This window comes from Drosophila miranda, chromosome XR, assembly GCF_003369915.1.
Source record: "Drosophila miranda strain MSH22 chromosome XR, D.miranda_PacBio2.1, whole genome shotgun sequence".
Taxonomy (NCBI): Eukaryota; Metazoa; Arthropoda; class Insecta; order Diptera; family Drosophilidae; genus Drosophila; species Drosophila miranda.
The window spans coordinates 9,887,746-9,914,339 of NC_046674.1; the positions used below are offsets into that span (position 1 = coordinate 9,887,746).

The 26,594-nt window shown below is 44.8% G+C and overlaps 3 protein-coding genes across 6 annotated transcripts; 2 read left to right on the forward strand and 1 right to left on the reverse strand.

Annotated features, from left to right (window-relative positions):
• Window positions 1-623: 623 nt before the first annotated feature.
• Window positions 624-11,024, reverse strand: LOC108153604 (sensory neuron membrane protein 2). Of its 4 annotated transcripts, XM_017283697.2 has the most exons (11): window positions 10,919-11,024; window positions 9,748-10,413; window positions 6,526-6,683; window positions 6,313-6,460; window positions 6,063-6,195; window positions 5,357-5,409; window positions 4,530-4,790; window positions 4,032-4,464; window positions 1,327-1,445; window positions 1,134-1,259; window positions 624-1,065 (listed from the first exon to the last, which is right to left on the reverse strand). In XM_017283697.2, the coding sequence occupies exons 2-11, from the start codon at window positions 9,880-9,882 to the stop codon at window positions 889-891; spliced, it is 1,743 nt and encodes a 580-aa protein (XP_017139186.1). In that variant the 5' UTR covers window positions 9,883-10,413; window positions 10,919-11,024; the 3' UTR covers window positions 624-888. The 4 variants fall into 4 exon arrangements, with proteins under 4 accessions (XP_017139186.1, XP_017139187.1, XP_017139188.1 ...); XM_017283698.2 differs by lacking the exons at window positions 5,357-5,409; window positions 10,919-11,024 and having other exon boundaries at window positions 6,058-6,195; window positions 9,748-10,860; XM_017283699.2 differs by lacking the exons at window positions 5,357-5,409; window positions 6,063-6,195; window positions 10,919-11,024 and having other exon boundaries at window positions 625-1,065; window positions 9,748-10,859.
• A 5,735-nt stretch (window positions 11,025-16,759) lies between these two features.
• Window positions 16,760-19,434, forward strand: LOC108165371. Its single transcript, XM_033387847.1, has one exon. The coding sequence runs from the start codon at window positions 17,138-17,140 to the stop codon at window positions 17,933-17,935; it is 798 nt and encodes a 265-aa protein (XP_033243738.1). The 5' UTR covers window positions 16,760-17,137; the 3' UTR covers window positions 17,936-19,434.
• Window positions 19,435-25,124: 5,690 nt separating this feature from the next.
• On the forward strand, window positions 25,125-26,076 carry LOC108153241 (heat shock protein 27). The gene has a single exon (XM_017283080.2). It carries the CDS (start codon window positions 25,300-25,302, stop codon window positions 25,762-25,764), a length of 465 nt encoding a protein of 154 aa, XP_017138569.1. The 5' UTR covers window positions 25,125-25,299; the 3' UTR covers window positions 25,765-26,076.
• The last annotated feature ends 518 nt before the right edge of the window (window positions 26,077-26,594 follow it).

Sequence of the window (26,594 nt, forward strand, 5' to 3'; positions counted from 1 at the left end):
TCAATCCATTGACAGTCGCGATTCGCAGCTGTCAATCAATCAGTATTGCCAAAACCCCACCCAGTCCCAGCTTCGGGCTCGGACTCGGTCTCGGGTGTCTCAATCTCAATCGCATTGTAAGGCAAATAATACCTTGGACAGCATTGTTTATACTACAGTTCGGGGGAAATATTTCTGTTTGCATCTCGGAATTGGTCAATCGGTACGGGGCTTGGGCCTTTAGCCTTTTTGTATGGTCTTGCCCAAGTCAAAAACTATTTTTGTTTAGCTGCTGCTTTTTTTTTTTATAGCCAATTTGTGCAATATAAACTGTGTTTTAATTGGCGGTCTGTGCAAATTGTGGGGCCAAAAACTGTTGCTGATTGATTAATACTTGGATTTGGATTCCCTCATTAGTTGATCTTGAACTTGAGTCACTGCTGATAGGGAGAGGGGCGGTTAGATCAAGGTTTGAAATATGCAAAGTGCTTTTTGTGGTCAACAAAAATGATGTATGGTCCTTGGAAGAACACTCTAATGAAATCTTTAAACAATCCCAGAGATTTACTCTCTCTAATTTGAGAATTCCAGGAATTGAAACGAAATACCAACATATTCTTCACAATTTAATTCAACAACATGTTTAGTTTATGGTAGGTTTTAGTAGGCTAAATCACAATACAATAGAATCACATTTAAAAAATAAATTATATACAAATTCGTAGACAAAAGGTATAGCATAACAGATACATCTTTACATGTATAGACACGCTTGAAAGTAACTTAATCATACAAAAAAAAACAAAAAAAATACATCTTTACAAGCATTTAATTTGCATAACAAGTACATCTACATCTACAGCTCCATCTCCATGTCCATCTCCGTTGGGGAGATACATCCCCATTTCTCTATTTCAGAGGAGCCTCCTCGCCGCGTCCTTTCTGGTAGAGGTAGTAGAGCAGGCTGATGAGGGCCACGCCTGCGCCTCCGCAGAGAGCCGCCCAGTGGACTATGTTGAGGGCCTTGAGGGTGTTGATTAGTTTCTTCTTGAAGAAGGCCACCATTTCCCCATTGAGTTGGATGCCCTGCAGGAAGAACAGACAAGAGATGATCTATCGAAGGTTTATTGGGGTTCTGCTTCTGTGGCACTAACCTCTTCCACCCAAATGGCCGGCATGAGGACTGTGGTGAGGTTCTCGGTAATGCCTATTCGATTGATGCTCTTGAGGAACATGTTGAACTGAACCCGCTTGCCGCCCCGCAAGGGCGTGCCCGTCAGCTAATGGAAATACCAATAAATTGAGGTTCTTTTACGAGTATGGCATTCGCCGCGAGAATTCACTTACCGACTGCACATCGACAAAGGTCTGGTGCTTTTTGGCATCTGGATTGAGGCCGCGTATCATTTTCCTGTACTCGTTCGAGGCGCCTAGCATATGCGGCAGCGTCAGTATAACAGGGGCATCTGCACATACAGGAATAATTATAAAATATACATACATATATAAGGAACATCTTAATTTGCATAACCAGCTCCTTGGGGGTGTCAATGCATTCCATTCAATTCCAATATTAATTATTCTGTTTACATTGTTGAAATATTTAAAAAAAAAAAACAAAACAGGATTGCCTGACCTTTGTGGCGGCGAGCTACTTGCATTTAATTCAATTAAATTAATTGAAAATATTTCACAGAATATCTAGAGAGTTGCGGAAGCTGCGGCGGCTCACGTTTTGCCAGAACAACATTTATTTATTTATTTATTTACACAAGCACTTGGGATGGGGATTGGAATTGGGATGGCATGGCTCTGATGCCAAAGCCTGAACCAATTTGCTAGAATTTCCTCATCAGACAATGAACTGTGTATTTCAAATGCTCATTACTGAAACTGTTAACTCACGTTTCGACAATTATAATAAAAATATAAAAAAATGATGAACTAAAGAAAAGGAGGAATCACCAAAAGAATCTCAAGTTGGAAACGTGCGCGATCGGCAAACACCCAAACAAAAAATCACACCACAAAAAATATGATCAAGAAATGAAGGCCATAATCGGAAGTCGAAGATCTAAACACACTTTTCCTATGATAGTTATCATTTTGATGAACTCACAGACTAGATTGCTCAGCAGAATTTCCTTCTTTGGCAACTTCTCGCTTGAATCATAATACCCTCCCAGCCAATGGTATACAGCTCGCATTTGCTGCCTCAATTTGTGGAGCGTTCGTTCACTCGGACACACTCGAGAACATCATGATGAGGTGGGGGGCTCACTATAAGTACGTAGATGAATTAAGTCCGACCCCAAAGACAACACTTTTGATTTCAAATGCGCAATGCCCCTCGGGGGAGAACTGGATTCCAAACGTGAAGCTAAACGTTTTTTTCCCTCTCCAACTCGAGTGTTAATTAAGAAATTAAACAATCGAAGAAGATCAAACGAAGAACGAAGCCAGCCCACACAGAATCTTCATCTCCATCTGAATGTGAATCTTCATCTGAATCTAAATCAAAGTCTTAACCAAAATCGCTTGCAATTTGTCAGTTTTCGGGGGTTGAGCGCGTGTGTATGGTAATATTCCATTTGTATTGCTTTTTATTTCTATTTTATTTTACGGTTTAGTGGCGCATAATTTAAATTTGATTAGCTGCGAGTGTCGATGTTGATGCCTTCGGTTTGCACTTCTCTTCAGAGAATTAGCATAGGAGTCCCATAAAACACAAGCTAGAATTGGATCCCATCCCCCGTCCCCCTCAAAGATCAATCGGTCTTGCATTGTACATTGTACATGGGGCATGGCTTGCATTTGATTTAGTATTTCTCGCCTTATAATTACTCAGGTAATCCACTCGTACCACCATCATCAGCCACAGCCACAGCCACGCGATGACAGATGGGCTCATGGAGTGCCTTGGGGGAGTTCTTTCCTCTGCCTGAATGGCCGGTTAATCGCCATAAGACAACCCACAATACGGCCATAAAGAGAGACTCATTTGCATAACAAAACAACAACAACAAAAACCAAAAAAAAAAAAAAAACGATGAATGGCAAGAAATTGTCAAATATTATTCGAAATATTTCCGGTTAGTATTTCAATATCATCAAATGAAAATGATAATGAAGATTTGAGACCAAAAAATGCTTAAAGTTCATAGATGCTTTTTGTCGATGTCGATATGGTATTTTTAGGAATGACCGACCGTTTGGATGTCTGTCGGCATTGCTCCAATTAATGATAAGGCTTGTACGAGTCCGAATGGATGAAACATTCAATCGTTAACATTTGAGTTAAGTGTTCATAATAAAAAACAAAACAAACTGTCAAATGCCTAAACTATCGACATAAATAAAATGCTAATTAAATTAAATCAGACTTATTTCATAGAAAAATTAGCCTCAGAAGATGCCATAACCAAGGGGCTAATAAATCAACGAAGATGGTAATACTCTAGCCGATCCAATGGGGTAAACATTATGAGCTCTTCTCTCTGGAGAGGAAACTAGGCAAAAAATACATTTCGTATCAAAATCAGTTTAGTTTTTCACAAGTGTAAGTGATGGAAAGGCCAAATGCTCTATATGATCTATCAAATATCATCTATAAGTTGATGGACTCTTTCTGAGACCCAGACAAAACCAGAAAAGCACCACAGAAGTCTTTGATCTAGTTAATTTATGGGAATCTACTCGCATTTGAAATTATAATTCAGTTTCAGTTTCAGTTTAGACTGTGAAATAACATGAGGAACTACAGATAAGCGATAGATAACACACCCAGAGCGTAAACACAAATATTTTGGAAATTCTTTGCATAAAATACTCGTAGGAATAACAGCGGAGTTTTCAATTAGATGTAATCTTTACATCATTAATTTCGGAAGATAAGATTCGGTTCTATTGAGTATCTCATCACTGAGTATCAGTATTATCTTTGCATACGTTCATTTACATTTACAGAGTAGTCTTAGCCTTCGCCACAATATGTATTTTGATTCATGGACTATCGGACTCTCTCGTCGATAAATTGTCAGCTGTCGACTCACCCAAACAGGTTGTCAGATCCAAGGCGCCCGCGTAGAGGCATCCGTTCTTCCGCTTGATCACATTCGCCAGCTTGTCGACGCAGAAGCACTCGTTGTCGTGCTCCGGTCCGATGTCGTTGATGAAGTTCTCGCCAATGGAGTAGCGATATCCGGGGATGCCCTCGTACTGGATGTCCGCCTGGTAGAAGAGCTGCACGGACCGACAGATGTCCGCACTGAAGATGTACATGGAGTCGCCGCGCTGGCGGAACGGTGGATAGGAGGATGCATCGGTGCCATTGATCTGGTTGCAGACGGAGGTCTCTCCCTCTGTGCTGGCATTCAGCCAGACCTGCAGATTGTGCGAATCATCGAGCTTCTGGATCTCCAGCACCTTCATTGGATCGCCCTTGCCCGTGTGCACCTCATAGACATCATGACCAGAGCCGTTTTTCTGCGGACCAAGACAGGAAGTTGAAGAGACTGTGTTTGGCTTGCACTCTCACTGCGGATACTCACATGCCCGAAGAAGGAGAAGGCGAGGCTACCGTCGCTCTGCTCTCGAATGGTCTTGGAGCCGCTCTCCTTGATCTGGTTGCAGATGGCCTTGGCAATGCCCTGGGGATTGATGCAGAACCGGACTCCATCAAAGAGATACTCCCTTACGGAGGTGTGCACAAACATGGATCGGGGATCGTTGAACACTGCCTTGAGGTTGGCGTTCAGGTGGACCAGGAGCAGCGCCAGTCCCGGATCGTTCTCAGAGATTTGCAAAACGGACTGAAAGAGAGGGCAATTCCGAAAGAGTTAATTGAGGAAGTTGTGGCATGGCATGGCGTGGCATGGCAAGGCAAGGCAGAGTAAGGTAAGGTAAGGTAAGGTAAAGTTAAGTAAGTAAGGCAGGCAGGCAGGCATCAAGCATGTATATGTTTATAGTTTAGAGTAAATCACAAGCTTAAATTTGTTATTATTAATTATGTGTTCATATGTGTGAAAATTGATGTTTCCCAATCATTCGGCGTTCAGCTGCCGCTTTTTTCCCTCGATTCTCATCGTTCATTTCAAATCAACTCGGCAATTTATCAAAATATTTACATAGACGAGGGATTTCATATATCAACAACACGCCACAGATCCACCACAAGGTGAATGCCAATCAAAATTTTGCTGTTCTATCTGAATGTCCATCTGTCTATCTGTCTGTCGGTCTGTCTCTCCGTCTGATGTGGATGATCTTGAGTTGGAAGTCTGAAGTTTGAGTCAATGTTACGGTTGCAATGCTTTCGGATGAGGAGAAGGAGGCAAAGGCGGAGGCGGAGGCGGTTGGAGGATGTTGTTCAACTTACTTTCACATCTTCAATAATGCTGATCAAGATGCCGTGAACCCAGCTAAAGGGCGCTATAAAATTGCAGTTCATTAAATTGCGTATACTCTTATTTACATTCCTCACCTAAAAACTGTTACGATGAGAGAAGGGGTCTAATATCTGTCTAGAAAATTGACTTCTTTACCTTTAGCCAAGAAACTCCCAAACTAAATTGATGTCTTTGAGTCTCATAAACCCCATACGATCCTGACCTAACCCACACCCAGAACTGTTGGGCTGCCACAATCAGCGAAATAAATCAACCCATAAAAAAAACCCATCAGCTTAATTACTTCTAGAATCCGATATCCGATGTCCGTGACGCACGTCTGGGTTAAATCATACTTAATAAAGCCAAACACACAACATAAAAGATATATTAAAAGCAGAACAAAGACAAACACAGTTAAGAGATTGTATCTCGCTTATTTGCGCCATCACAGTCCCAGTAGAAAAGCCATTACCATTAACCATTAAGTTGAATCAGAGACCAAGAGACCAAGGCATGCCAGTGAGTAAATCTTTGCACAGACAACACACACTTTTGGGTCATTGTTTGAACTCAACCGAACTTCTATTCCCATTCCCGATATAGACCGATATAGACCGATATAGACCACCACCAGCTGGCAGGCGTTTCTGCTGCTACTCTCGATAAAATTAGTAGTGAATAAAATTACTTTACGTTTCCCTCGAATACGTTCCATCAGACGTTTCAGGATTCGCACGCCGGGCGTACGATTCAGGCGGGAGTTCAGCCTATTGGCGAACCCCTGAAAGATATCTGTGATCTCTCTTTCGAACACTTGTAAAAATGCCTGCAAATTGATTATCAATAATGTTTTGTAGTTTGTAGACGATACAACAATGTCCTTAGAGAGTCATTTATCTTTGGTTTGACTTCGGTTTAGTCTGCGGCTCTCCGCTTTACTTACATTCATATGCATATTGAGGGCCACGATGCGGTCGTCTTGGGTGTACGGCGCCGAGGCATCGGCATCGAAGTCGAAATGGACATTCTGCACGTACGTGATCTTGGAGCCATCGCGTGAGAAATGCTTCACCTTCTTGTGGCGGTACTGCCTGTGGGGTTGGAAGATCGGTTCATATCTAAGATTAAAGATTCCTAAGCAAAGATTTCTACTTACTTGTAGACATAGGGTCCGATTTCCTCGACTATGGGTATGGCACCATGCTGTATCATATCGGGATTCGTCACATTGAATATGTAGACCTTGAAGTTCAGAGGCTGCGGCAGGTTCACAAAGCGCTTGTACTGTTCCGAGCCATCGGCCAAAATGACACTCTGTCGGGGGATAGAAGAAGCCGGGAAAATGTGAGAGATCTACTTTCAATTCGCTGCCAAGAATATTCCCAATTCATTTGCTGTTAATTTATCTGACATTTAATTTACTTGCTTTTGCTTTGCTTTTCCTCTATCTCTGAGCTTAATTACACTTAAATTTATTAAACAACATTTTAATGTTGTTTATGACGCGTCGGAGCCTCTTATTTATGACATCTAATGACGCAGTAGTGGCCATAAAAATCAAATCAAAATCATCCACTTCAATCCCCCGCCGAAGCAGAGCACGAACCTGTTTTCAGCTCAAGAAAATACTATGTGCCTTATTGTATCTTTCTGGGCAGTGCAATTTCTATTGTTATTTTTCTTATTTAATTTTCGATGGCAGAGATAGAGAGAGAGAGAGAGAGAGAGAGAGAGAAGGAGCAATGACCAAGCGGAGTATTTGGTTTAATTTCACATTTCTCGCTTAATGAAAACAAATTAGGCCGGTTTTAATTTGGGAGGAGTTCTGGGAACACGAGTATTTTCAAATATTTCTCATGCTACGCAAATAAAAAGGTTTTGTTGACCTTCCATTTGAATTTTTACAACTCGGTAGCCAACAAATACATATATGTACATATATATGTTTTCAAAATTGGCAAAACATAAAATGAAGGCAACAAAACAAGCCCAAAACATGACCAGCAATATAATTTTATGGTCTGCCCCTCGAACTGGACACAATTGAAGAATTGTCGATGTAAATATGTATGTAGCTGCATGTATCTATAAGTTACTCGTATGTACATCCATATGGTATGACTAAGGCAGATTTCAAGGTCAGGTCCAATACTATACACTATATACATACATATGTATCAAAGAGCATACAAAACGTTTGATTAACCTCAAGAGCTGACTACTGCCTTCTGCCTGCTGCCTGCTGCCGAAGATAGACCCCGACTGACGGCTGACAATGGCCCGAAATTCATTCAGCAAAATCATACAAATAATTGTTGCGAAATAGAGCAGTTTTTGGCATGGCGACAAATCAAACGACAAAGAGAAGCGTGGCCAAAATACCGATACCGATTTCGTTGAGTCTAAGAATGTGCTGGGTCAAAGAGGCGTATGCGTAATTTTGAAGAGCCGAAAGACTGGTTGGCCGAAATGAGTGGCGCTTTGAAGAGAGCTGCGATTGTTTGGCATTGCTTTCGGGCCAAATTGCACAACACCATTTGTTGACCATCGAATCCCCACTTCAGTTGCTTTGAATTTCAATTTCAATTTTCAATTTCGATTTCGATTCATGACTCGTTTGTTTGTCTTTGGCGATTGCATTTGAATTACAAATAGAAATGGTTGATGGCTTATGGTTTATGGTTTTCGGGAGCCATTCCATTGCAAGGTACACGGTGCCACCTTCAAGTTGAAGGCCCCTGCCTTTCGAGGGCCTATCAAAATGCTGGCCATTCTAGATCGCATCGCGACAAAAACAAAAACATGCGGAAGTTCATTGCTAACAATGGCGGTGGCCCATAAAAAACAATTTCGGGCCTAACCCTGTGCCTTGGGTGACGTGACGGCCGCATGACAAAAAGCCAAAGCCGAAACCACAAAAAGGGCAATTAACTTTGCGCAGCTCCAACAATTAAAATAAAGAGCAAACACAGACGCGAACAGCGAACAGCGAACACTGAACACTGAACAGCGAAAAAGATTAAAGTTTCTGTTTGCATTCTAATTGCAATAAAACAAAACACAAGTTAAGCTCAAAGTCAACTCAAGTACTCGTACTTCTAGTTGGGGCTTCGGTTTCGGTTTCGCCTTGCCTTCCCTTGACAATGTTCGGCGAAGAAGATGTCACGCCTGATCCGGCGGCTGGCTGGCTCTGGCGTGTGCCCAGAGATGGGAGCGTGAGTGGGGTCGATCCCTTCTCTAGATGCAATGGCAATCTTGTCACGTCTTCTACTTGATCGTGACTCACAAATGAAGGGCATCGTGTCACACCCTGTCGGACCAGAGAAAAGGGATAGATCTTATCTCATGATAATTCCACTGAATGAGAATATGTATGTTCGTGCCTGTCACGCACTCATCGCTTGAGTTGAAAATCTCCAATGACACGCATTTCCGAAATGGTCAAAATGGTCATAAATACAACCGCGTTGAAGGACAAGAACCAAGTGTTTTGGCTCTAATGGCACGGCGCTAAAGCAATAATGGCCATAAAATGCATTTAACTAGCGAATTAATTCATGGCCTTGCTGCCTTGCATTTCAATTGCATTTTCATTTGGCATTCTGCTAAAGCGTGACCCCTGGGCATCCAGAATCGATTCTGGGCTCGCTCGGGGGCCAAAGGGAACATTTCCATGTAATTACATCATGTACATATATGGGATATGGGATTGAATTGCACTTGTTTTGGCCGGCAGATTGATTGGGGAATGGAACCTGGGGACAGCTGCTGTGTCATTCATTGACCGATGTCATTACGGATAAGGAGATTAATGTTAGGTTGTCGTGACTGTCGCCTGGTTCTGTCGTAACAATCAGATTTTGTAATCGGCCATAAATATAATGGGTGTAGTGGATCAACAATTGAACACAGGAATCAGGGGCAGGGACTTTTGGCACTCCAATTCGCTGGCATTCTTATGGAAATGTATTTTAAGCCCGTTTCCCCCATAACCATTTAATTAGAAGTCCGATTTCTCTGAACTTTCGTTGAGTCATCACGAGTCTGACTAACTACGGATTATTCTATCCACTTGTTCCCTGGTTCTATACACACTTCGCTTAGTGGCTTGAATATTTACTCTTAAAAGTCAACAAAAGCTCCATTTGTTTGCTGTCCAGCGATAGAAATCGCTAGTCTAATATTTAAGGTAAAGAAACGCTGTTTGGTTTCTAATGAAAGGTGAGGCAAGCAAAGGCGAGTAGTAACAAAGAAAACATCTCTTAGATCCCAGATACTAGATACCTCTCTGTCCGACTCAGAGCCAGTGCGCATCCCATGTAGTGCTATATAGCCTAGGCCCTAGGTGATAGGATATTCCCCTTTTGGTTGGACTCACCTGTTCCACCTTTTTGTGGACCATGTTGGGAAACAGAGACCATCCGCAGTAGCCACCCAAGACGGCCACGCAGACGCCCAGGGCGCTGACGATCAGGGACCAGTGGAGCATTTTCGGTGTCGTTGATTCAAGCATCTGCAGAGATCAGATGCGACCCATGGGTCGTTCCGGTTCTCTTCAATAAAAATACCACTCTCTATAAATCTCTCTCTCTCTCTCTCTTCGACTCTTCGAGTCTGCTCCCTCAAAAGCCGGCTGTATAAATGTTTTTTTTTTTTTTTTTTTTTTTGATTGAGGAGAGCTTTGGCCTGACCTACGTCAAGGGAGAGCAGAGCCGATTGTTGTTGGAATGTTGTTGGAGTCGTTGGTGTTGAGGTGTTGCTGCTGCTGTTGTTGTTGTTGTTGTTTTTGTTGTGTGCCGAAACAAAGCGCACTATTTATAAGATACTCGTTTCTGGTTTTTTTTTGGTTTTTGTTATATATAATTTTGAAATAAACAAGTTGCCGAATGCGAGACGCTGTCGCTGTCGTTGGCTTTCTGCCGTCTTTTACTATATCTCTACTATATGTATTATGTCTCTCATATGTCGTAGGTATAGGTAGGTATATTTAAATTATGAAAACGGGTTTGCCTGTTGTGCAGTGAAAGCTTTTTTCTGCCATCAGCTGATATAATTAAAATATTTTTGTTAATTTTTTCGCCTGCTGCCTTGCGTGCTTTGCTGCCTAATTGGGTCGCATCACAAACCGAAGAAAAAAATTCACAAAAAGACGCACAAGAAATACTTTAGATGGGTATGGTCCTCCGCACTGGGGCATCGGCGAGCAAGTGACAACCTTTTGTTAATTGTGGTACATTTTTATTTGATTCTCGGCCCACACCGGACACACCACACCACGCCACAGCACACGTACGTGTGTGTAGTATTATAGGCAAATCTAGCGTTGGCTCCGATCTAGATGGGGTCTAGATGGGGCTACAAGGGGGTCCGGCCTCTGATACTGAGGGTTGGGGATAGGGGACCGAGGATTTGGCTCGCGATACCATCAGCTGCACATTTGAATTAATGCCAGCACGCGACTGGTGGGTGGGTGGACTGGGTGAATGGGGGAAAACTTCCGGACTGAAAGCGAAATGAATCAAAAAAAAGCACACAAATTTCCACTATACATTCTAATTGAGTTGTTGGCGCTGCGAGTAAGTGGCTAATTTCTGCAAAGACGAGACGTGACGAGACGAGAGATCTTTTCTGAGGCCAACGCACCGCTCGGAATCACCGCAGACGACTGGCAGAGTTCAGGCCAAGCTCCGGGGCAGCAGCCACAGCACAGCACAGCGATGACAATGCTTTGACTTATGGCTTTCAGCAGGTTGTAGGTTTTTTTCTTCTGGTCAAAAGCCCTGCGATCTGGCAAAGAGAAAGAGAGACAGAGAGGGAGAGAGCAACTGTGGAGTCAGAGCGCGCACGCGCAACGTTGCTGAGAGCTTGCTGAGGGCTTTTATACGTCAAAAGTTGGCTCGAGTTGCTCGACTTTTATGTTATTTTCTTTTGTAATATTTGTACACATTTTTATTTTAGTTAAATTATGGATGAGCGGCTCATTAGCAAATTAGTGCAAGTTTTTACATATTTTTCCTCATTTTCTGACCTTTTTTTTTGTACCTTTTAAAGAGCGTATGAAGATTTGGAGCAAACGGAGATGGAATGATAGATAGATGGAGAAGAAGAGTTCAAGAGGGATATATTAAGAATGAATATCAGTTTATTGTTCATCAAAAATATATCTCTGCTTTGTATCTATCCATGAGAATCGCAAAAAACTGCCGCACGGCATAGCATTCTGTTTCCCAATGCGAATATACCTCCTTCAGCAGAGGGTACACACATATTGCGAATAGATTGGGTGTCTTATCTAATATCGAATGGTCTAATGAAGCACTTACTCCAATTAAATGGATTTGGATATGAATATGGATAAGGTTATTAATGGTGGCTTTGACTGGCAATTTTTCACAAGTTCCCATTTGATAAATGGGTAAGATATCTACATATGTGTTTGTCCTTCCTCCTGCAGGTCATTAGGAAGTATCGTTTTGTGTATTGTGTACTATTGCTATCGCTCCAGGAATGACTCCAACTCCAAATCTTGTTACCCTTCTCTCGCTACATGCTTTCTCATTCTCCTTCAGGCGGCTTCTATATCTCATTCCAGTTCATCTTCTTATACTCTTTGCCGAGCCCCTGAGCTTTTCTGCAGTGTATGTTTGCAATCGACAATTGTGCCGTTTAATAAGGCTTATCGTGGTTTATGGTATGTAATGTGCTAAAAAGTCGAAGGGATAGCGAAAGGTTCGAGTAAGGTTTATGACGATAACATGACGAGTCTAGCTCGATTCAAGACGGGATCAAATTGAAGCCCCGTCGGACAGTGTCGGATTGAAGAACTATTCGCCATAGACGTCGTGCAAAGGCAGGCCGAAGCCGAAGATGAATTGCCCGTGACCTAATGCAAGCGAGAACTCGATTAGAGCGCGTCCGATCGAGAGAGCGAAAGCGAAGAGATGAAAGAAAGGCACGAGATGAAGACAAGAGAGAACAGCTGCATTGGCCGCTGCAGTCCGGGAGCATATGTACATTTATGTACGTGGATATGTAGCTTACAGCAAGCAATAATTCGGACTTACTTTACTGCTGCACCACTGGCTATAATCTTTCGATTAAGTATTGGCTAACAGTCTTTATTAATTATTTATTAATTATCACCTCTGTCATTTCATTCAATCATTCTTTTCCAGCACACGCTTTGGCCCTTTGATGGCTTGATCGCAAAGCTCTGCCAAGCTCCAGGTTGCTCTTCAAAAAGCTTCCATCTCTTCCAAAGGCCTCTCTTAAGCTTCTCTTTTGGAGCTCGCGTGGGTGCACTCTGCCGTAGCTGTTGTTGCTGCTGGTGTCCGTATCTTTTTTTTTTTTGGCCAAACGCATTAACAGGTTTTTCAGTTTTCGGTTTTCTGTGCGTGCCATGAAATTTATATGTAAAAACTTGTAAGCCGAAGCCGAAGCCGCAGCCGCAGCGATCGAATGGAGCGGAGCTGCGGGTGAAGCTTTTGTTGAACTTGACACGATTGTTGTCTGTCTCTCTGTCCGTCTGGCTGGCTGCCCCGTTGCCCATTGAATTTGCTGTTGTTGTGTTGTGGTTCATTTGCTGTTGCTGCTTTTGTTGTTCGAAATATAAATTGCTGTTCGCTTCGGCTAAGGCGGGATGTTGTTTAGTTTGTTGCTGGAATCTTGATGGTTGTGCAAAAATGTAAAGCTTTAAATATAAAATAAATGTAAATAAATAAGAAACAGAAAGAGGTATTAAAAATATATAGTAGGTACATACATATGTAGAAAGAGAGAGCGTATGAGTAATGCGATAGATGATCAATTCAAATCAATCATCGTTTGTAAACAGCACACAATTTGCAAACAATATTGAGAAAAATATTTACAATAATCTAAAAATTATTTCAAGTACTTGTAGCATCCACAAGCCATTTTCCACCTTTGTACCGCACACAGTATCCTTCAAGAGTCCCCCAAAGCACATCAAAAGTATCTGCTAAACTTCTGGCGAGCCAACGAACACTCGCATCTAAAGCACTTCTAACAAAGTATGTTTTGAAGTACCTACCCATAAAAAAATCTGCCAAGTGTATACCATTTGAAAGGCAAAGCAGTAAAACTATATGGCTTCGGGTGGGCATTAAACTATTCCTAAGATTTGACCTGCAAAGCATCCAAAAAAAGACTATGTCAAAAGATGCTTTAATGCTATAGTATCCATATATATCTTTTTGCCGGAATAAAGTTCCATCCCTTGCCAATTCTGAAGCGTTTCACGTGGCCCCCCTTCCCCCTACCCCATTCGCCCACCCACCCGACAACACTCGACACCCATTTCAATTTCTTTGCAACATTTCTCTTAATTATTTTGTAGTGCGATCCACATTTAGCCTACTTTTTGAAGAGAGTCTCCTCAGTGCTATTCGCTCCACGGGCCTCCACAGTCCCCGGTCCGCCTCCAGAGTATTCCTTTCCCATTTGCGTGCTGTGCTGCATGTGGATATAGTAATTTAAATATTTATTGCATTTTTTGTTGCTATGTATGCAACACTTGAGGCACAAACACATGGAGCAGTGGAGCAGAGTGCTTGCCTTTGTCTGACCTCAAAATTAAATTCAAATCTCGGGCAAAAGGCAGAACTTGGCAGGAAGCAGGAGGCAGGGCTCTGGGCTCTGGGCTCTGGGCTCTTGACTTGTGCTTATTTTTGTTGCTGTTGTTGCTCTTTCCTTTTCTTTGGTAAATTGATTGCCCGCGTGTGTGTTTGTGCACACATACTACATATATCCTATATATCCTATATCCGCAATTCAATGCAATCGAATATAAAGAAACAACTTCACACGACACAATTCGTGGGCAGGGGGGCAGGCGGGCAAAAGGAACAATCAGCAGAAACACGAACTGATGGTCTGACAGTCTCCTCCTTCGCCATTGATGGCGTGCTTGGGCAATGGCATTTTATAGATAATTTGATACGAGACGTCAGTCAGTCAGTCAGTCAGTCAGTCAGTCAGCCACGACTGTCAGCCGCGATTGTGCCTCAATGTGGCACAAGGACAACATGGCGTGGGCCGGGGACCGTGGGTCGTGGCCCCCGTCAGAATAAACGCCGATTCAAATGAATTTCTAACGAATATTCATTAGGCAACAAATTGGAACTGAATATTTGAAGAGCTTAAATTGAATGAATTCATTGGGGCTTGTGCGTAATTTCTTCGCACGTTCCACATGTGTCAGCAATCGGGGGCAAGGGGGCCACAATTGTGGCATAAAAAGAGGCAATTAAATGGATTAAGCGAATGGGGAAGGCACAAGTCAAATGAGGCCAACAGAAGAAGGTTGTGCTGCCTCTGGCTCTGGCTCTGGCTCACTCTCTCTCTCTCCCTCCGTCTCTCTCTATCTCTCTTTGCAGTTTTCCGCTTTTCTGTTTTCCGTTTTCCCTATGCCATTCTGTGCCGATTTGTTGGGCCAACAACGAGCCGTAGGCAGTCACAACAGTCACAACATGGCTGGAAGAGAGAGGCTCCTCCGAGTAGGATTCAGCCACTCGACCGCTTATCGCTCGACTGTCATCGTCTGCCAGTTCTTCTGGCACTCTGGCACCCTGGCACCCTGGCACCCCATCCCGGCACACCATCTGCCCGGTCTGGCCGGCCTGTCTGTCTGCCACTCTGCTACCCTCTATCAGAGCCCCACTTCAAGGTGCATGGACATCACTTTGCATTGTTGCAGCAAATGTGAGCGACCGATTGATGAGCATGTGACGTCCATGTCCCTGCTCTGTCCCCGTGTGTGTACCTCTCTCTCTCTGTGTGTGTGTGTGTGTGTGTGTGTGTGTGTACTCCTGTGTCCTGAAACTGTGTCAAATAAGTGCTAAAAGATTTATGCCCTGTCCTGTCTCCGGCTCCCGCCCTGTCTCGCCCTGTCTATTGCTCTCAATAAGTGGCACAAACGACAGGCGCTCACCGCAGGCTTAAGTGTCTCCCTAACAGCCAGACAGACGGACAGACGGACAGACAGGACACACAACTGGATAACTGTCTATCCGTCTATATGCATGCATTCTCGTATGAGAGTCGAGGCTCTCTCCTTACTGCAGTTTTTCATTTGGTTTCCTGCTTTACTACTGCCTTCTGGACCTGGGAACTGGGACCTGGGACCCAAGGGTAATTTGAGCTGGGATTCGCTTTTTCCATTTCCATTTCTGAACTCATTCTGTGGATTCTTGCTCCTCATGAATAAGGCAGGGAGTGGGCTTTGGGCTCTGGGATTATCCAATGCGTAGAAGTACATTAGTACAAAGTGAATTGTGTGGCTGGAAGAGACCTGCATGGATTATTCAACTTCATTAAGGGCTAGAAGATCTCCGCTGGGTTCCATATAGAAGTGAAAGTGTCTTAATTATTCTATAGATGATATTCAATTACCGTTTTCCCAGTCAGATTGTAGGTTGTAATGTACATAATAGTGGCCCAACTTTCCTCCCCTTGAGTATTCATCAATCAGATCCAATTTCCATCCAATCCTACCAAATATATATATAGCACTATCAATTTCTCCTCATTATATCTCCATGAAGACGGTATACGAGCCGAAATTCAATTGATTTGGCTAACAATTTCCAAACACGCAGCCTTCGTAAAGCTCACAGCAATGCTCATCCACATCCAATGAATTATTGCGCATTAAGATGTAGCCCCCCCCCCACTCACCCACTCACAGATACACACACTGATAGCCACACACAGCCGCACACAGACTCTCTCGTATACAGATGCATGGGCCCTCCCACAGTGCTGCAGGCAGGCTCTGGCAGGGCCGCAGGACAGCAACAATGTTGTGTGTCCTTCGCCGTTGCCGTTGCAGTCCAGGGACACGGCAGAAAAACGCTGCAGATACTACTATGCTGGAGGCCAAAACGGAGGCAAGCGCTAACTAATGACAATAAGGCGCGAAAAGGAAAAACCCCAGAATGAGCACGAAAGCCGTCCCCCCCGCCCGCCCGCCTTTCATGCCAGTGTGCCACTGTGCCACCCCCTCATAATATCACGCATACGCCGCACAGCCGTTGTACACAGCGAAATCAAAACATAAACCCAAATCCAGTCGGTGCAGTCGGTGCGGCAAAAGGCGAAGGGCGACAGGGAAAAGGAGGAGGTTCGGGAGGTGCATCGGGTTTTCCTGAGCGCGTGACCAAAACACCGACAAGCCGAGAGAGAGAGAGAGAGAGAGAGAACGAGAACCCACTCGGGGAGAGAGAGAGACGCGACGCGACGCTCTCTCGCTGGTAAACGAAGGAGTTTGCACATCATCATCATCAGCATAAATGCGACGTCGGGCCTGGCATGGCCTGGCCTGGTCGCAAGTGCATTTTCCGCCTCCGTTCAGTTCTGTTTCAGTTTCGAGTCCGTGCAGTCGGAGCCCTGTCGAGCCAGAGAGCCGAGTGCAGTTTTGCCTTAGATAAAAACTAGAATCCGAAATAGGGAAAAATATATACAAAACCAAATAGTGTAGCTCCAAAAGTTGTATCTGCATCTGCACTAGTATCTGCATCTGCATCTGTGTCCGTGTCCGCGTGTGTGCATTTCTTTTGCCCAGTGCCAGTGCCCCCATCGACATCGACATCGACATCGCCATCGCCGCAGCATAGATACCTACATTTCGGTGGGTGGGAGCACAGAGTGGGAGACAGGAGACGACAGGAGAGAGAGCGAGAGCTGGAAAAGTGAAAACGTGAAAAAGTATTGCCATAGAACGTAGTCAGTAGACGGACAACGGAACCATGTCGACCCTACCCTTCCTGCTGAGCGTCGCCGACGAGCTGGACAACATCCACACGCAGTCCTACATGGACGACTTTGGCCTGGGATTCCATCCGCATCGCCAGTACTACCGCACGCCGACCATCCAGCTCTCGCTGCCGGCCAACGCGGACTGGACTGGACGTGGCGCCGGCTGGGACCAGGGCAGGCACAGTCGCTACAGGAGCTACAAGTTCTACGACGAGTCGCAGAACAACCTCGAGGAGGAGGAGCAGCCCGAGGAGGAGTACCAGCAGCACCACCAGCACGAGCCCCACGAGCACCACGAGCACCACGAGCACCACGAGCACCAGGAATTGCCAGAGAGCGTACAGCTCCATCCAGAGACCTCCTCTTCCGTCGTCTGCAAGGGCCAAGAACACGTGCCAGTCAGTCAGTCAGCCACTGCCAGAAAGGGCCTGGGCATGGTCATCTCCAAGTCCCACGATGTGGGTGTGGGCGGCCTGGGGCTCAACCTGAAGGCCGGCGAGGAGGAGGACGACGAGAACATCGATCGCACCGTTCGCATGTACAACCTGTCCAAGAAGTGCTGCAAGAACTACTACCGCCACGCCCTGGAGACCGGGCCAGGGGCCAGCGGGCGGATCAAGTGCAGCAACCTGCGCTCGGAGAGCCACCACTCGAGCTCCAGCTCGGAGGAGAGCCTCCAGAAGATGCCCTCGCCCATAGAGTTCCTCACGTGCTTCTTGGTCAAGAAGTCCCGGACCCCCAAGTGCGGACACTCCTCCGGACACTCTGGACAGCTGAAGAAAACATAGAACACGGCCCCCCGGTTGCTGCCACCCCCGCTCTCGGCCAGAACCTCGACTCTGACATCATCAACCAGTATGACCATGGCCAGTATGGCCACGGGTAGCGGCAGTGGCAGTGGCATGGGAACGGGAACGGGAACGGGAACGGGAACCGGCACAGGCACGGCCACGACGACAACGAAGCGGCGTAGCCAGTGCTTTTGAATGTGGGCCGGAGTCGGTGTCGTGTGTGGCCAGGCCTGGAGCTGGCTGCAGCGCTGCGGGGAGCTGCCCAGCTCGGAGCCCACATCGCTGCCAGTCACGCGGCTGGGCAGGATCGGCTACTAGGCGCACAACCAGCAACCGACAGCCGACTCGAGGCAAAGCTTAAGGGAACTTCAAGCGTACGATGAGCACGGAATTTTAATTGGTTTTTATATGGAGTCGGGGCATTCTGGGCACTGGGCACTGGGCATTGGGCATTGGGTACTGGGAGATCGAAGGGAAGAAAGGGTTCCATGGAAAGTAGGATTGATATATGCATTATATCTGGTAGCTGGAAGCTCTCTTTCCCCCAGTGCAAACCAGTCCTGGCCCCAACGAAATAGCAAGCAAATACAGGCCAAAAGTAAATCGTAGCTTACAGCACTTGAAATATTTCCAAAACCTATACGAGTAGGTACAATATATAGTATATATATTAAATATAGGAGCTAAACTATAAAACCAACACCGATCAATTTTTTGCAAACCAAGACAACACACACACAGAATTTTTTAAACCCAGATTTATACGAGTACCAGGGAGAAACGAAACCGAAACCGAAACCAAACATACAATTTGTTAAGCAAACATTTTTATACGGATTTTTTGATACCAAGCAAGAGATATAACTTATATATGGATATTACAAAGAAAACATTAACTTAGAACAGAGTTTAGGGCCAAGAGCTGGGAGACAGACAGTGGGGCTGAGCTTGAAGTTGATTGGAAGGGAAACCCATTTTGATTACAGATTACGGATTACCGAAAGTGTTTGTCCTTCTTTGAATACGAGTATTCCCTGTGAATATTTATGGTGCATTTTTTTTTGGGTAGGTCTTAGTTCAGCTTCAAGTTTTCTACAATTTTTATACAAGCTGTTGGCTTTTGAAAGCAAAAATAAAACAAAGCTGGTCTCGCGCACACACACAAATACCAATACCAACACACAAAAAAACACAGGAGGAGGAAAGTTAGTTTTAGTTTTTCCCTGTATTTCCCAGAGTGAAATGAAAATGAAACACACACACAGCGAAAAAGAGAAATGTTGCAGCAAAGCTTGGAAAACTTTTCCACAATGTCGGAGAGTGTTTGGGGCTAGAGCTAAAGGGAGAGCGATATGGGTAGGGGTAGGGATCGGGGGAGGTTCTATGGAAAGTGAAACATGTTTTCAATTTCCTTCATTTTTTTTATTTTTATTTTTTTTTTTGGAAGGGGGACTGTAAACAACTCAATGGCAAACTACTACTAAGGACAACACACACACACACAGACGGAGAGGACCTTGGTCCCAATTTCAAATTAGTGAAAAGAACAAAAATACACCAAAAAAACACAGGAAAAAACTGAAAAACCCAAAAAGAGAAGTTGCAAGTTTTTTAAGAGAAATGTTGGGGGAGGGAAACTTTGTTAGGGCTTGAAGCTGGAACACAGAATATATCAGATATACATATACATATAGTATATATTTATAGTTTTGTAGTCAGATATTCTCCAAACAAACAACAAATATTTGTGTGTTCTAAATGTATTCGATATGTTGCAAGAAAACAAAATGTATTTCATTCAAAATTGACGACTACGAGTATTTACAACTAATATCAAAAAGAACAGAAAATTTTATAGATATATGTATATTAACGCCACACTGTTTGCACTTTTCAGAGTTTACTATAGAACCAACCAACAACCAACATAATATACGATACGTATTCGAAACGATAGTATCTAGACGATCTACGTATGTATGTATATCGATCGCCAGGCACTCTCATAGCTTTACCACAGAAACACACAGAACAACTTCATATCTCTCAGATAAACGTAGTACTTAAGAGCTCCCCAACAACACTGAAAACCAAAAACCGAAAACCGAACGCCGAAAAGTATTCGACAAACAAATGTTAATGGAAAATTATTACTTAGCTGTAGTAGCGTTTTGCCAGTGGCTCTTGACACACTTTTATCTATGTAGATGCAAATACATTTGAACATTGTTAGAGCGCCACTGTTAGGCCAACTCCTGGCATCATCCATCTAACCGAAATACTAATCCCCAAGTACTTAACGTATAGATGTTCCATGGCATAATTGTACGTACCTCTCGCAACAGCATAGCATACAATACTTTACCGACAAGGAAATCACTCGACGCATATCATTCCAATACAATAGATTTCAGCTAAATCGTATTCAACTTGAGATTCAATAAATAAAGTATCTACAAAACGGAAAACGAAAAACTGTCTGGCATTTGTGGGATGGGGTAATTTCAGCCTTGTACAAGACACAAGACGCTAACCTTCAGGGCATTGTATCTTCCATATGGAAGGGTAAATCAGAGCCAAGGAAACTCCTATCCTTCTCCACTCCACAGCCTTGGCAGACAGACAAAAGGACAGACTGGACGGAGGACGGAGGACGGTCGACGGACGACTGAGCGACACACAAGGATATTACGCGTCCTTCACACAAAACTTGTCGCTGGCATTAATTTGAGTGTCTTCGAGGGGGGAAAACAGCTGACACTCGCAGCTTGGGGCTGTCCGAAGGCATTTCAATATTTTCAAGTGCAAGGAAGAATGTGCTCGTCGTTAAATGCTGAACTGCTGACCTTTGTCTCTGTTTGTGTGTGTTGTGTGTGTGTGTGTGTGTGACTCAGCGGAGTGCGGAATGCGGTACACCAGCCAGGAATGTCCTTAAGCGGTGTGCATCTTGTCCAAGGATGTGTCGTCAGAGTTTTTACACTTTCGGAATTTTAAATTAACTGCAGTCAAAGCGGAAGATGGAGGAAGGAGGAAGAAGGAAGAAGGAAGGAGCCCTGCTTGAGCCTTGTCCACTTTCCATTTCTGCACCAGCACCAGCGCCTGCACTTCGTCGTCAATTGGGTTCAATAGCACAAAACAAAACAAAACAAAACAAAAATAGACTAATAGGCCGGGCCACCACGAGCGTTGCTTGCCCCATGCCCCATGCCCCATCCCCCATGCCCCATGCCCACTCGTGCAAATATAGCCCTCATTCGTATGCAAACAAGTGCAGCGTCAGAGCGTCAGAAAGCCTTCGGGGGCGTGTCTGTGGTGGGGCCCAGGATTCTTGTTTGTTTCTCTGCTGAAGGTTGTCCTGCGGCTATGATGGGTATCTCGGAAGGAATGAGAATGAGAGTGGGTTTAGAGGCATGCAATGTGGATGTATCTTTGATGAATAGCTGAATATATAGGTGAAGGAAGCGGCTAGTGTTTGAGGGCTGGATGATATGGGAGAACGTAAGCCAATCTGTTGCTTCATCCCTCTCTCTCTCCATTCAAGAAAGAGTATCTCAAATGTTACTTCCTCTCAGTTTCTGTCCCATTCTGTGCGCTTTCATTGGGGCAACTTTGAGACTTTGTTGCTGGGCTTACAACTATTATTGTGGCTGTCTTTTGGGGGCTCCTCTTTGTTGCCGTTGCCGTTGCAGTTGCAGTGTTCACTTCGCATGGCCAATTACAGTTTTAAGTTGCTGGCTGTCGGGATCCTCATGCTCTTCCCCTTCGCCCTGACCTGACCTGTCCCGACTGTCCTGTGCCCGTCCGCCCTTTTCGTCCCGTCTTCGACTTGAACTTTTGCTTTCGTTTTGCTGGAGGTTCTTTGTATTTCTGTGGACCTGGCCATGGCGTCGCATTGCAGTGGCAGCTTCGTGAGGACGCTTGCACCTGCCACAAGAACCAGAACAAGGATGGTTTCTGTTGCCCTTTTGTGGCTCGTTTTAGTGTCTCGGTTGCCATTTATTCGTACAGTAGACTGCACTTCCCACCCCCTGGACAGCCCCCTGGACACCCCCAGGGGCGACTTCATTGGCAACTCGTGACGCTCGTGTTCCGCTCTGGGTCTTTATTTCTTCTTTTCCAGCTCATTGATTTCCTTCGCCTAATTAGTCAGCTATTTTGTCCGCCCTCAAGGATTACGCATACGTCGACTGATTTTGCAACCATTTTCCAGGGCATACTTTCAGGCGGCAGGCGAAATGACGCAAAGAGAGCCGCATATTCCCGCTCCCTCGCATATTTTGTTAATTTTTATGGTTTTTGCCGAACGAATTTGAATATTTCTTGTAAAACATTTGACCCATTAGAATCGCCCACTCATTGGGGTCGGGACGGGGGCCTTAGGCCGCTAGAATTTCATCAGTTTTTCGTTTTTCAACAAAAGTATAAATTATGATTTAGATAAATTCTTTATGGCTGAGGTGTTTGCTTTTATTGGCCAAGGAGGGGTAAGGAGGGGATCGGGGGGAAAGCTGTTGCGCTAATCAGACAAATGGTCCAAGCTGTTTCTGAGGTAAGTTCCTGCCTGGCAGAATCTGGCAGTAGCTGGCAGGCTGCCATCCCCCCCCATAGGATGACAAATTTTGTGGCAAGCCATAAACTACTCGCCCAGCGGTGGGGAGCAGAGGGGAGCCACGGAACAATGTCTGCTTTCGATTGAATTCCCTCGGGGTAGGGGCTGGGGCTGGGGCTGGGGCATAGCCTGGGGTGGCTGGTAGGTGGCATGGGTGGGTGGGTGAGCAGATTTGACATGCTAATGAGATCTACGATTATAGAAAGTCATCTGTTAGATAATGGCCCGTTCAGGTCTAAAGAAAGTTGAGCACAACCCACACTCCTGCCCGATAGAATAGAAAGGTATTCGGATGGCCACCTCCCAAGGGAAGTCCGTGTGCAGTTGATTTTCATTTGATTTTGCCATAAAATCAAACAAATTAGTCGATTGCTTTGTTTGCCTTTAATTACAAATGAATTGATGTTGTTGTGCAGCTGCGGCACTGCGATTGATTTCCAAACGAGATTTTCCCGCTTCTCGATCTGCCTCTCCCACCCCTCTGCCCACCTCTCGCCCACCTCTCTCCCTCTTTCACCCATCACACTGTGCTACATGGTTTTTGGTTTTACTCTCGGCTATTCATAGCTCTTCATTAGTCCTACGATATATATAAATTATATTTTCTTTGATTATTTTTCCCAAGAAGCAGCTCCAGCAGGGCCTTAAATAGGTGTCAGGGCATATAAACATCTCTTCGATAATTTATATTCATCTCAGTTTTTGATGGGGCGCGACATCTTGCCATTTTGCCAGAGAAACATTCTAATGTTCCAAAGTGCTGATAGATGCGGCTATAATTTATGGTATTCCTCTATCAACTTGGATTTCGATTCGGATTTGGAACCTAGTGTTTTCTCCTCCCAAAATCTATTCTTCTGTCCAGCAGTGTTCGTGGCTCTGACTCAGCTTCATCGGGCATACTTGGTCGAGAGCAAATCACTCTATACCCCTGCCCGCATCGAGTGGCATCTAAATTGCTGCCAAGCTAGTTACAATTATTATCAAATACACGCAATATCTAATCCAACAACAGCAGGGAATGGGAGATTTTCGGTGCTCGAAGCATTGGATACCCTAGGAGATCTAGTGATGCTATCTTTTCGGTTCCGCTTTAAACTCTTTTATAGGCATATACACTAGAGAATTCGGAGCTGCTATCTTCTATACTGGGCGAGCATCTTCTGAATACAGTAATACCCCTAATGCGCCAGGGTATAATTACAATTACAATCAGGGTGGGCCAAAGCCAGCCCCAATCCCAATCACAGTCCCATCGATGATTGTGCATTGTTATGGGCACGGGTTCCATCTATAGAGGGGAGAAGGGGGGGGCTCAGAGGCAGGTCAGGCCCATAAATGTTATGTACATGGATGGCGCGACAATTGTTGTTGTTATCGCTTTGGCTAATCTTCCCTGCAACATTGTACCATCGAAAATTGTACAAATTGCCTTTTTGTCATGACTACGAGTACCGCAGCAGCAGCAGCAGCAGCAGCAGCAGCAGCCCTCCCACACTCCCCCTGTTGTATCTGTGTAGCCGTATCTATAGATTGTGTATCTGTAATCCATGTATATGTTGGCTTTGTCTGTCTGTCTGTCTGGCTGTGTATCTGTATCTGTATCTGCTTGATTTATATCTTGTAGCGGCTTAAATTGTACAACAACAAACTCAAAGCCAAATTTGGTCAAAAAGTGAAAAGAATTATGCGCTGTTTCGGATTTCCGCCAAAGAAATGTCCCCCCCTTTTGCGTCGCTTTTTTTTTCTATTTGTTTTAATTTTATTTTGATTTTTTCAATTTAGCTTTAGATACATTTGTATCTGAGCAAGCGGAAATGCTGCGTAATTAAGTTGAAAACGCTGAAGCGCTGAGCGATCTTTTTCGACTGTTGGGTTTTGGAATTTTTGTTCGCTTTTTGGCATGGTTTGCTTTGAAGGCGTTGGCGATATGGGAGAATGGGTTTTGGATGGGTACACCACAGAGAGAGAGAGAGAGAAGGAGAAGTACAAAGAGATGGGAATGGGACAAAAGCTAGGAAGGTCAGTTTTTGTAGGGCGGAAGTAGATATAATACGAGGGGGAAGGCCGGGTGGAAATGTGGGCAAGTAAAAGATGATTTAGGCAGTAATTGAAACTCTTGCAGACCTATCCTCTTGTGCGTTTTTTTTCCTATGAATCTCTATTTATTAGCTCTCTACCCTTCGGGGAACCTTCTCTAACTTTCCGGCCACTGCGGAAGTGGCTCAACATTGGCTAAAACCCACCCAACACAAACCTCTATCGCCTCAAGGAAATGCCGTTTGCCATTTGCCATTCAGATCTTGTTGCATGGCCATAGACGTTTTCGGCCCACAGAGTCAGCCAGCCCCCTTTCGGAACAGAACAGATCAGAGCAGAAATTCATTTCTCAAGATAAACAATCGAAAACATCGCCCGAGACCCCATAGCATATACCCCACACCCCACAGCCCATACTGCTGCCTGGCTTCTACGTCACAACTGTCATTGGCTGTCGAGTCTGAGCCGATCGCAGCCGGGGCTGAGCCCACTTTCGAGCGGGGCATAGCGCTATAAAAGCGGCGGCTTCTGTCGGTTGCAAGTTTAATTTGCTCAGAGCAAAAATCGCGAGTGGACGTTTAGAAGAGAACGCGTCGAAGTCGAAACGAAAAAGTGAAAAGTCGAATAGATCGATCGCTGCGTTGCTGCGTCCTGAGAGCTCTCGAGGAACAACACCCGATAAAAAAGAGAAAAGAAAACACATATAGCTGAGATGGCACTGGTTCCGTCTACGAACAACACGGACTGGGATTACTGGGATTACCGTCGGCGCTTGTGGCGCGACTGGGACATCAACGACTGGGATCTGCCCTACTGGAAGCGCTCGCTGTCGCGCGTGGGCTCCGCGCCCGATCTGAGCAGGGTGATCGTGGGCAAGGACGGGTTCGAGGCCAACGTGGATGTGCACCAGTTCAAGCCGTACGAGATCACAGTGAAGACCACCGGCGATACGGTGGTGGTGGAGGCCAAGCACGAGAAGCGTCGCGACGGAGACACCTTCGTGGGACGCCACATTGTCAAGCGATTCGTGCTGCCCCGTGGATACTACCCGAACGATGTCCGGTCGGAGCTGTCCTCCGATGGCATCCTCACCGTGCGCTGTCCGCCGTATCTGAGCAACGAGCGGAGTGTCTACGTCCGTCAAGTGGGTCCCGCATATCTCAGCATTAAAAACTAACCCCAGGGATCGGGCGGAGCGCCGGAGCGCCGGAGCAGCCAGAGTGCACAGGATTTATGTGTTTTGTTTTTTTTTTTTTTTTAGTTTCTGTTGGTGCAAAGAAAAAAATTAAAAGAAAGACCCATTAATGCACCCGATCGGAAATAATTCAGAAATCTATTGAAGATTTCCGTAGATTTTCCCAGTCTCTTAATTCTAAGTAAGCCCAATCCAAAAGGAAAATAATTGGACTCTTTTTGTAATTAACAAGGAAATATTTCATTTGTTTAGTTAAATAAAATAAAGGTTTAATTTATTAATAATTAATTGAAACAGTGGCAACAGTCTTATATGGGGGAAGGGGTCTGTGGTCTGTGGTGCACCAGGGCCAGCGGATGTCCCATACAAAGCCGAAACAATGGGACGCTGCCGAGGAAAATGTCAACATAAGTCCGACTCAAAGCACAGACAAGAAAAAAAAAAAACAGTCGCCGCGGCAGTCGACTGTCCAGACAAAAGTATATACTATATATAAAAATATATCTAGAGACTAGAGACGTACATATACGTATATGTGCATACCACGCCCTTGGGCAATTTCCGCAAATGCCATCTAAGGTTAAGTTAAAATGTAAATGGATCCATAAATAACGAGACAGCGACGAGAACCGCCTCGAGCATAAACCTACACAGAGAAAACGCACAGAAATCGCTTGAATCGCATGAGCTGGAAAAACTAATCTAGATATACATACATATGTGCGAGTATATCATTTGACCATACAAAGTGTGCGCGCGTAGAACAAATTCGCACGCCCACAAATTTGGTTCAAAGTGATGAAAAGCACTAG

What these genes read in the sequence shown, in the direction of transcription:
- LOC108153241 (XM_017283080.2), top strand. Translation starts at nt 25,300, where the DNA reads ATGGCACTGGTTCCGTCTACGAACAACACGGACTGGGATTACTGGGAT.
- LOC108153604 (XM_017283697.2), bottom strand. Translation starts at nt 9,882, where the DNA reads ATGCTTGAATCAACGACACCGAAAATGCTCCACTGGTCCCTGATCGTC. An exon ending in ATCGGACCCTATGTCTACAA is followed by an intron (nt 6,461 to 6,525) that starts GTAAGTAGAAAT and finishes CCAACCCCACAG; the next exon opens with GCAGTACCGCCACAAGAAGG. An exon ending in GGATCTGACAACCTGTTTGG is followed by an intron (nt 1,446 to 4,031) that starts GTGAGTCGACAG and finishes CTGTATGTGCAG; the next exon opens with ATGCCCCTGTTATACTGACG.
- LOC108165371 (XM_033387847.1), top strand. Translation starts at nt 17,138, where the DNA reads ATGTCGACCCTACCCTTCCTGCTGAGCGTCGCCGACGAGCTGGACAAC.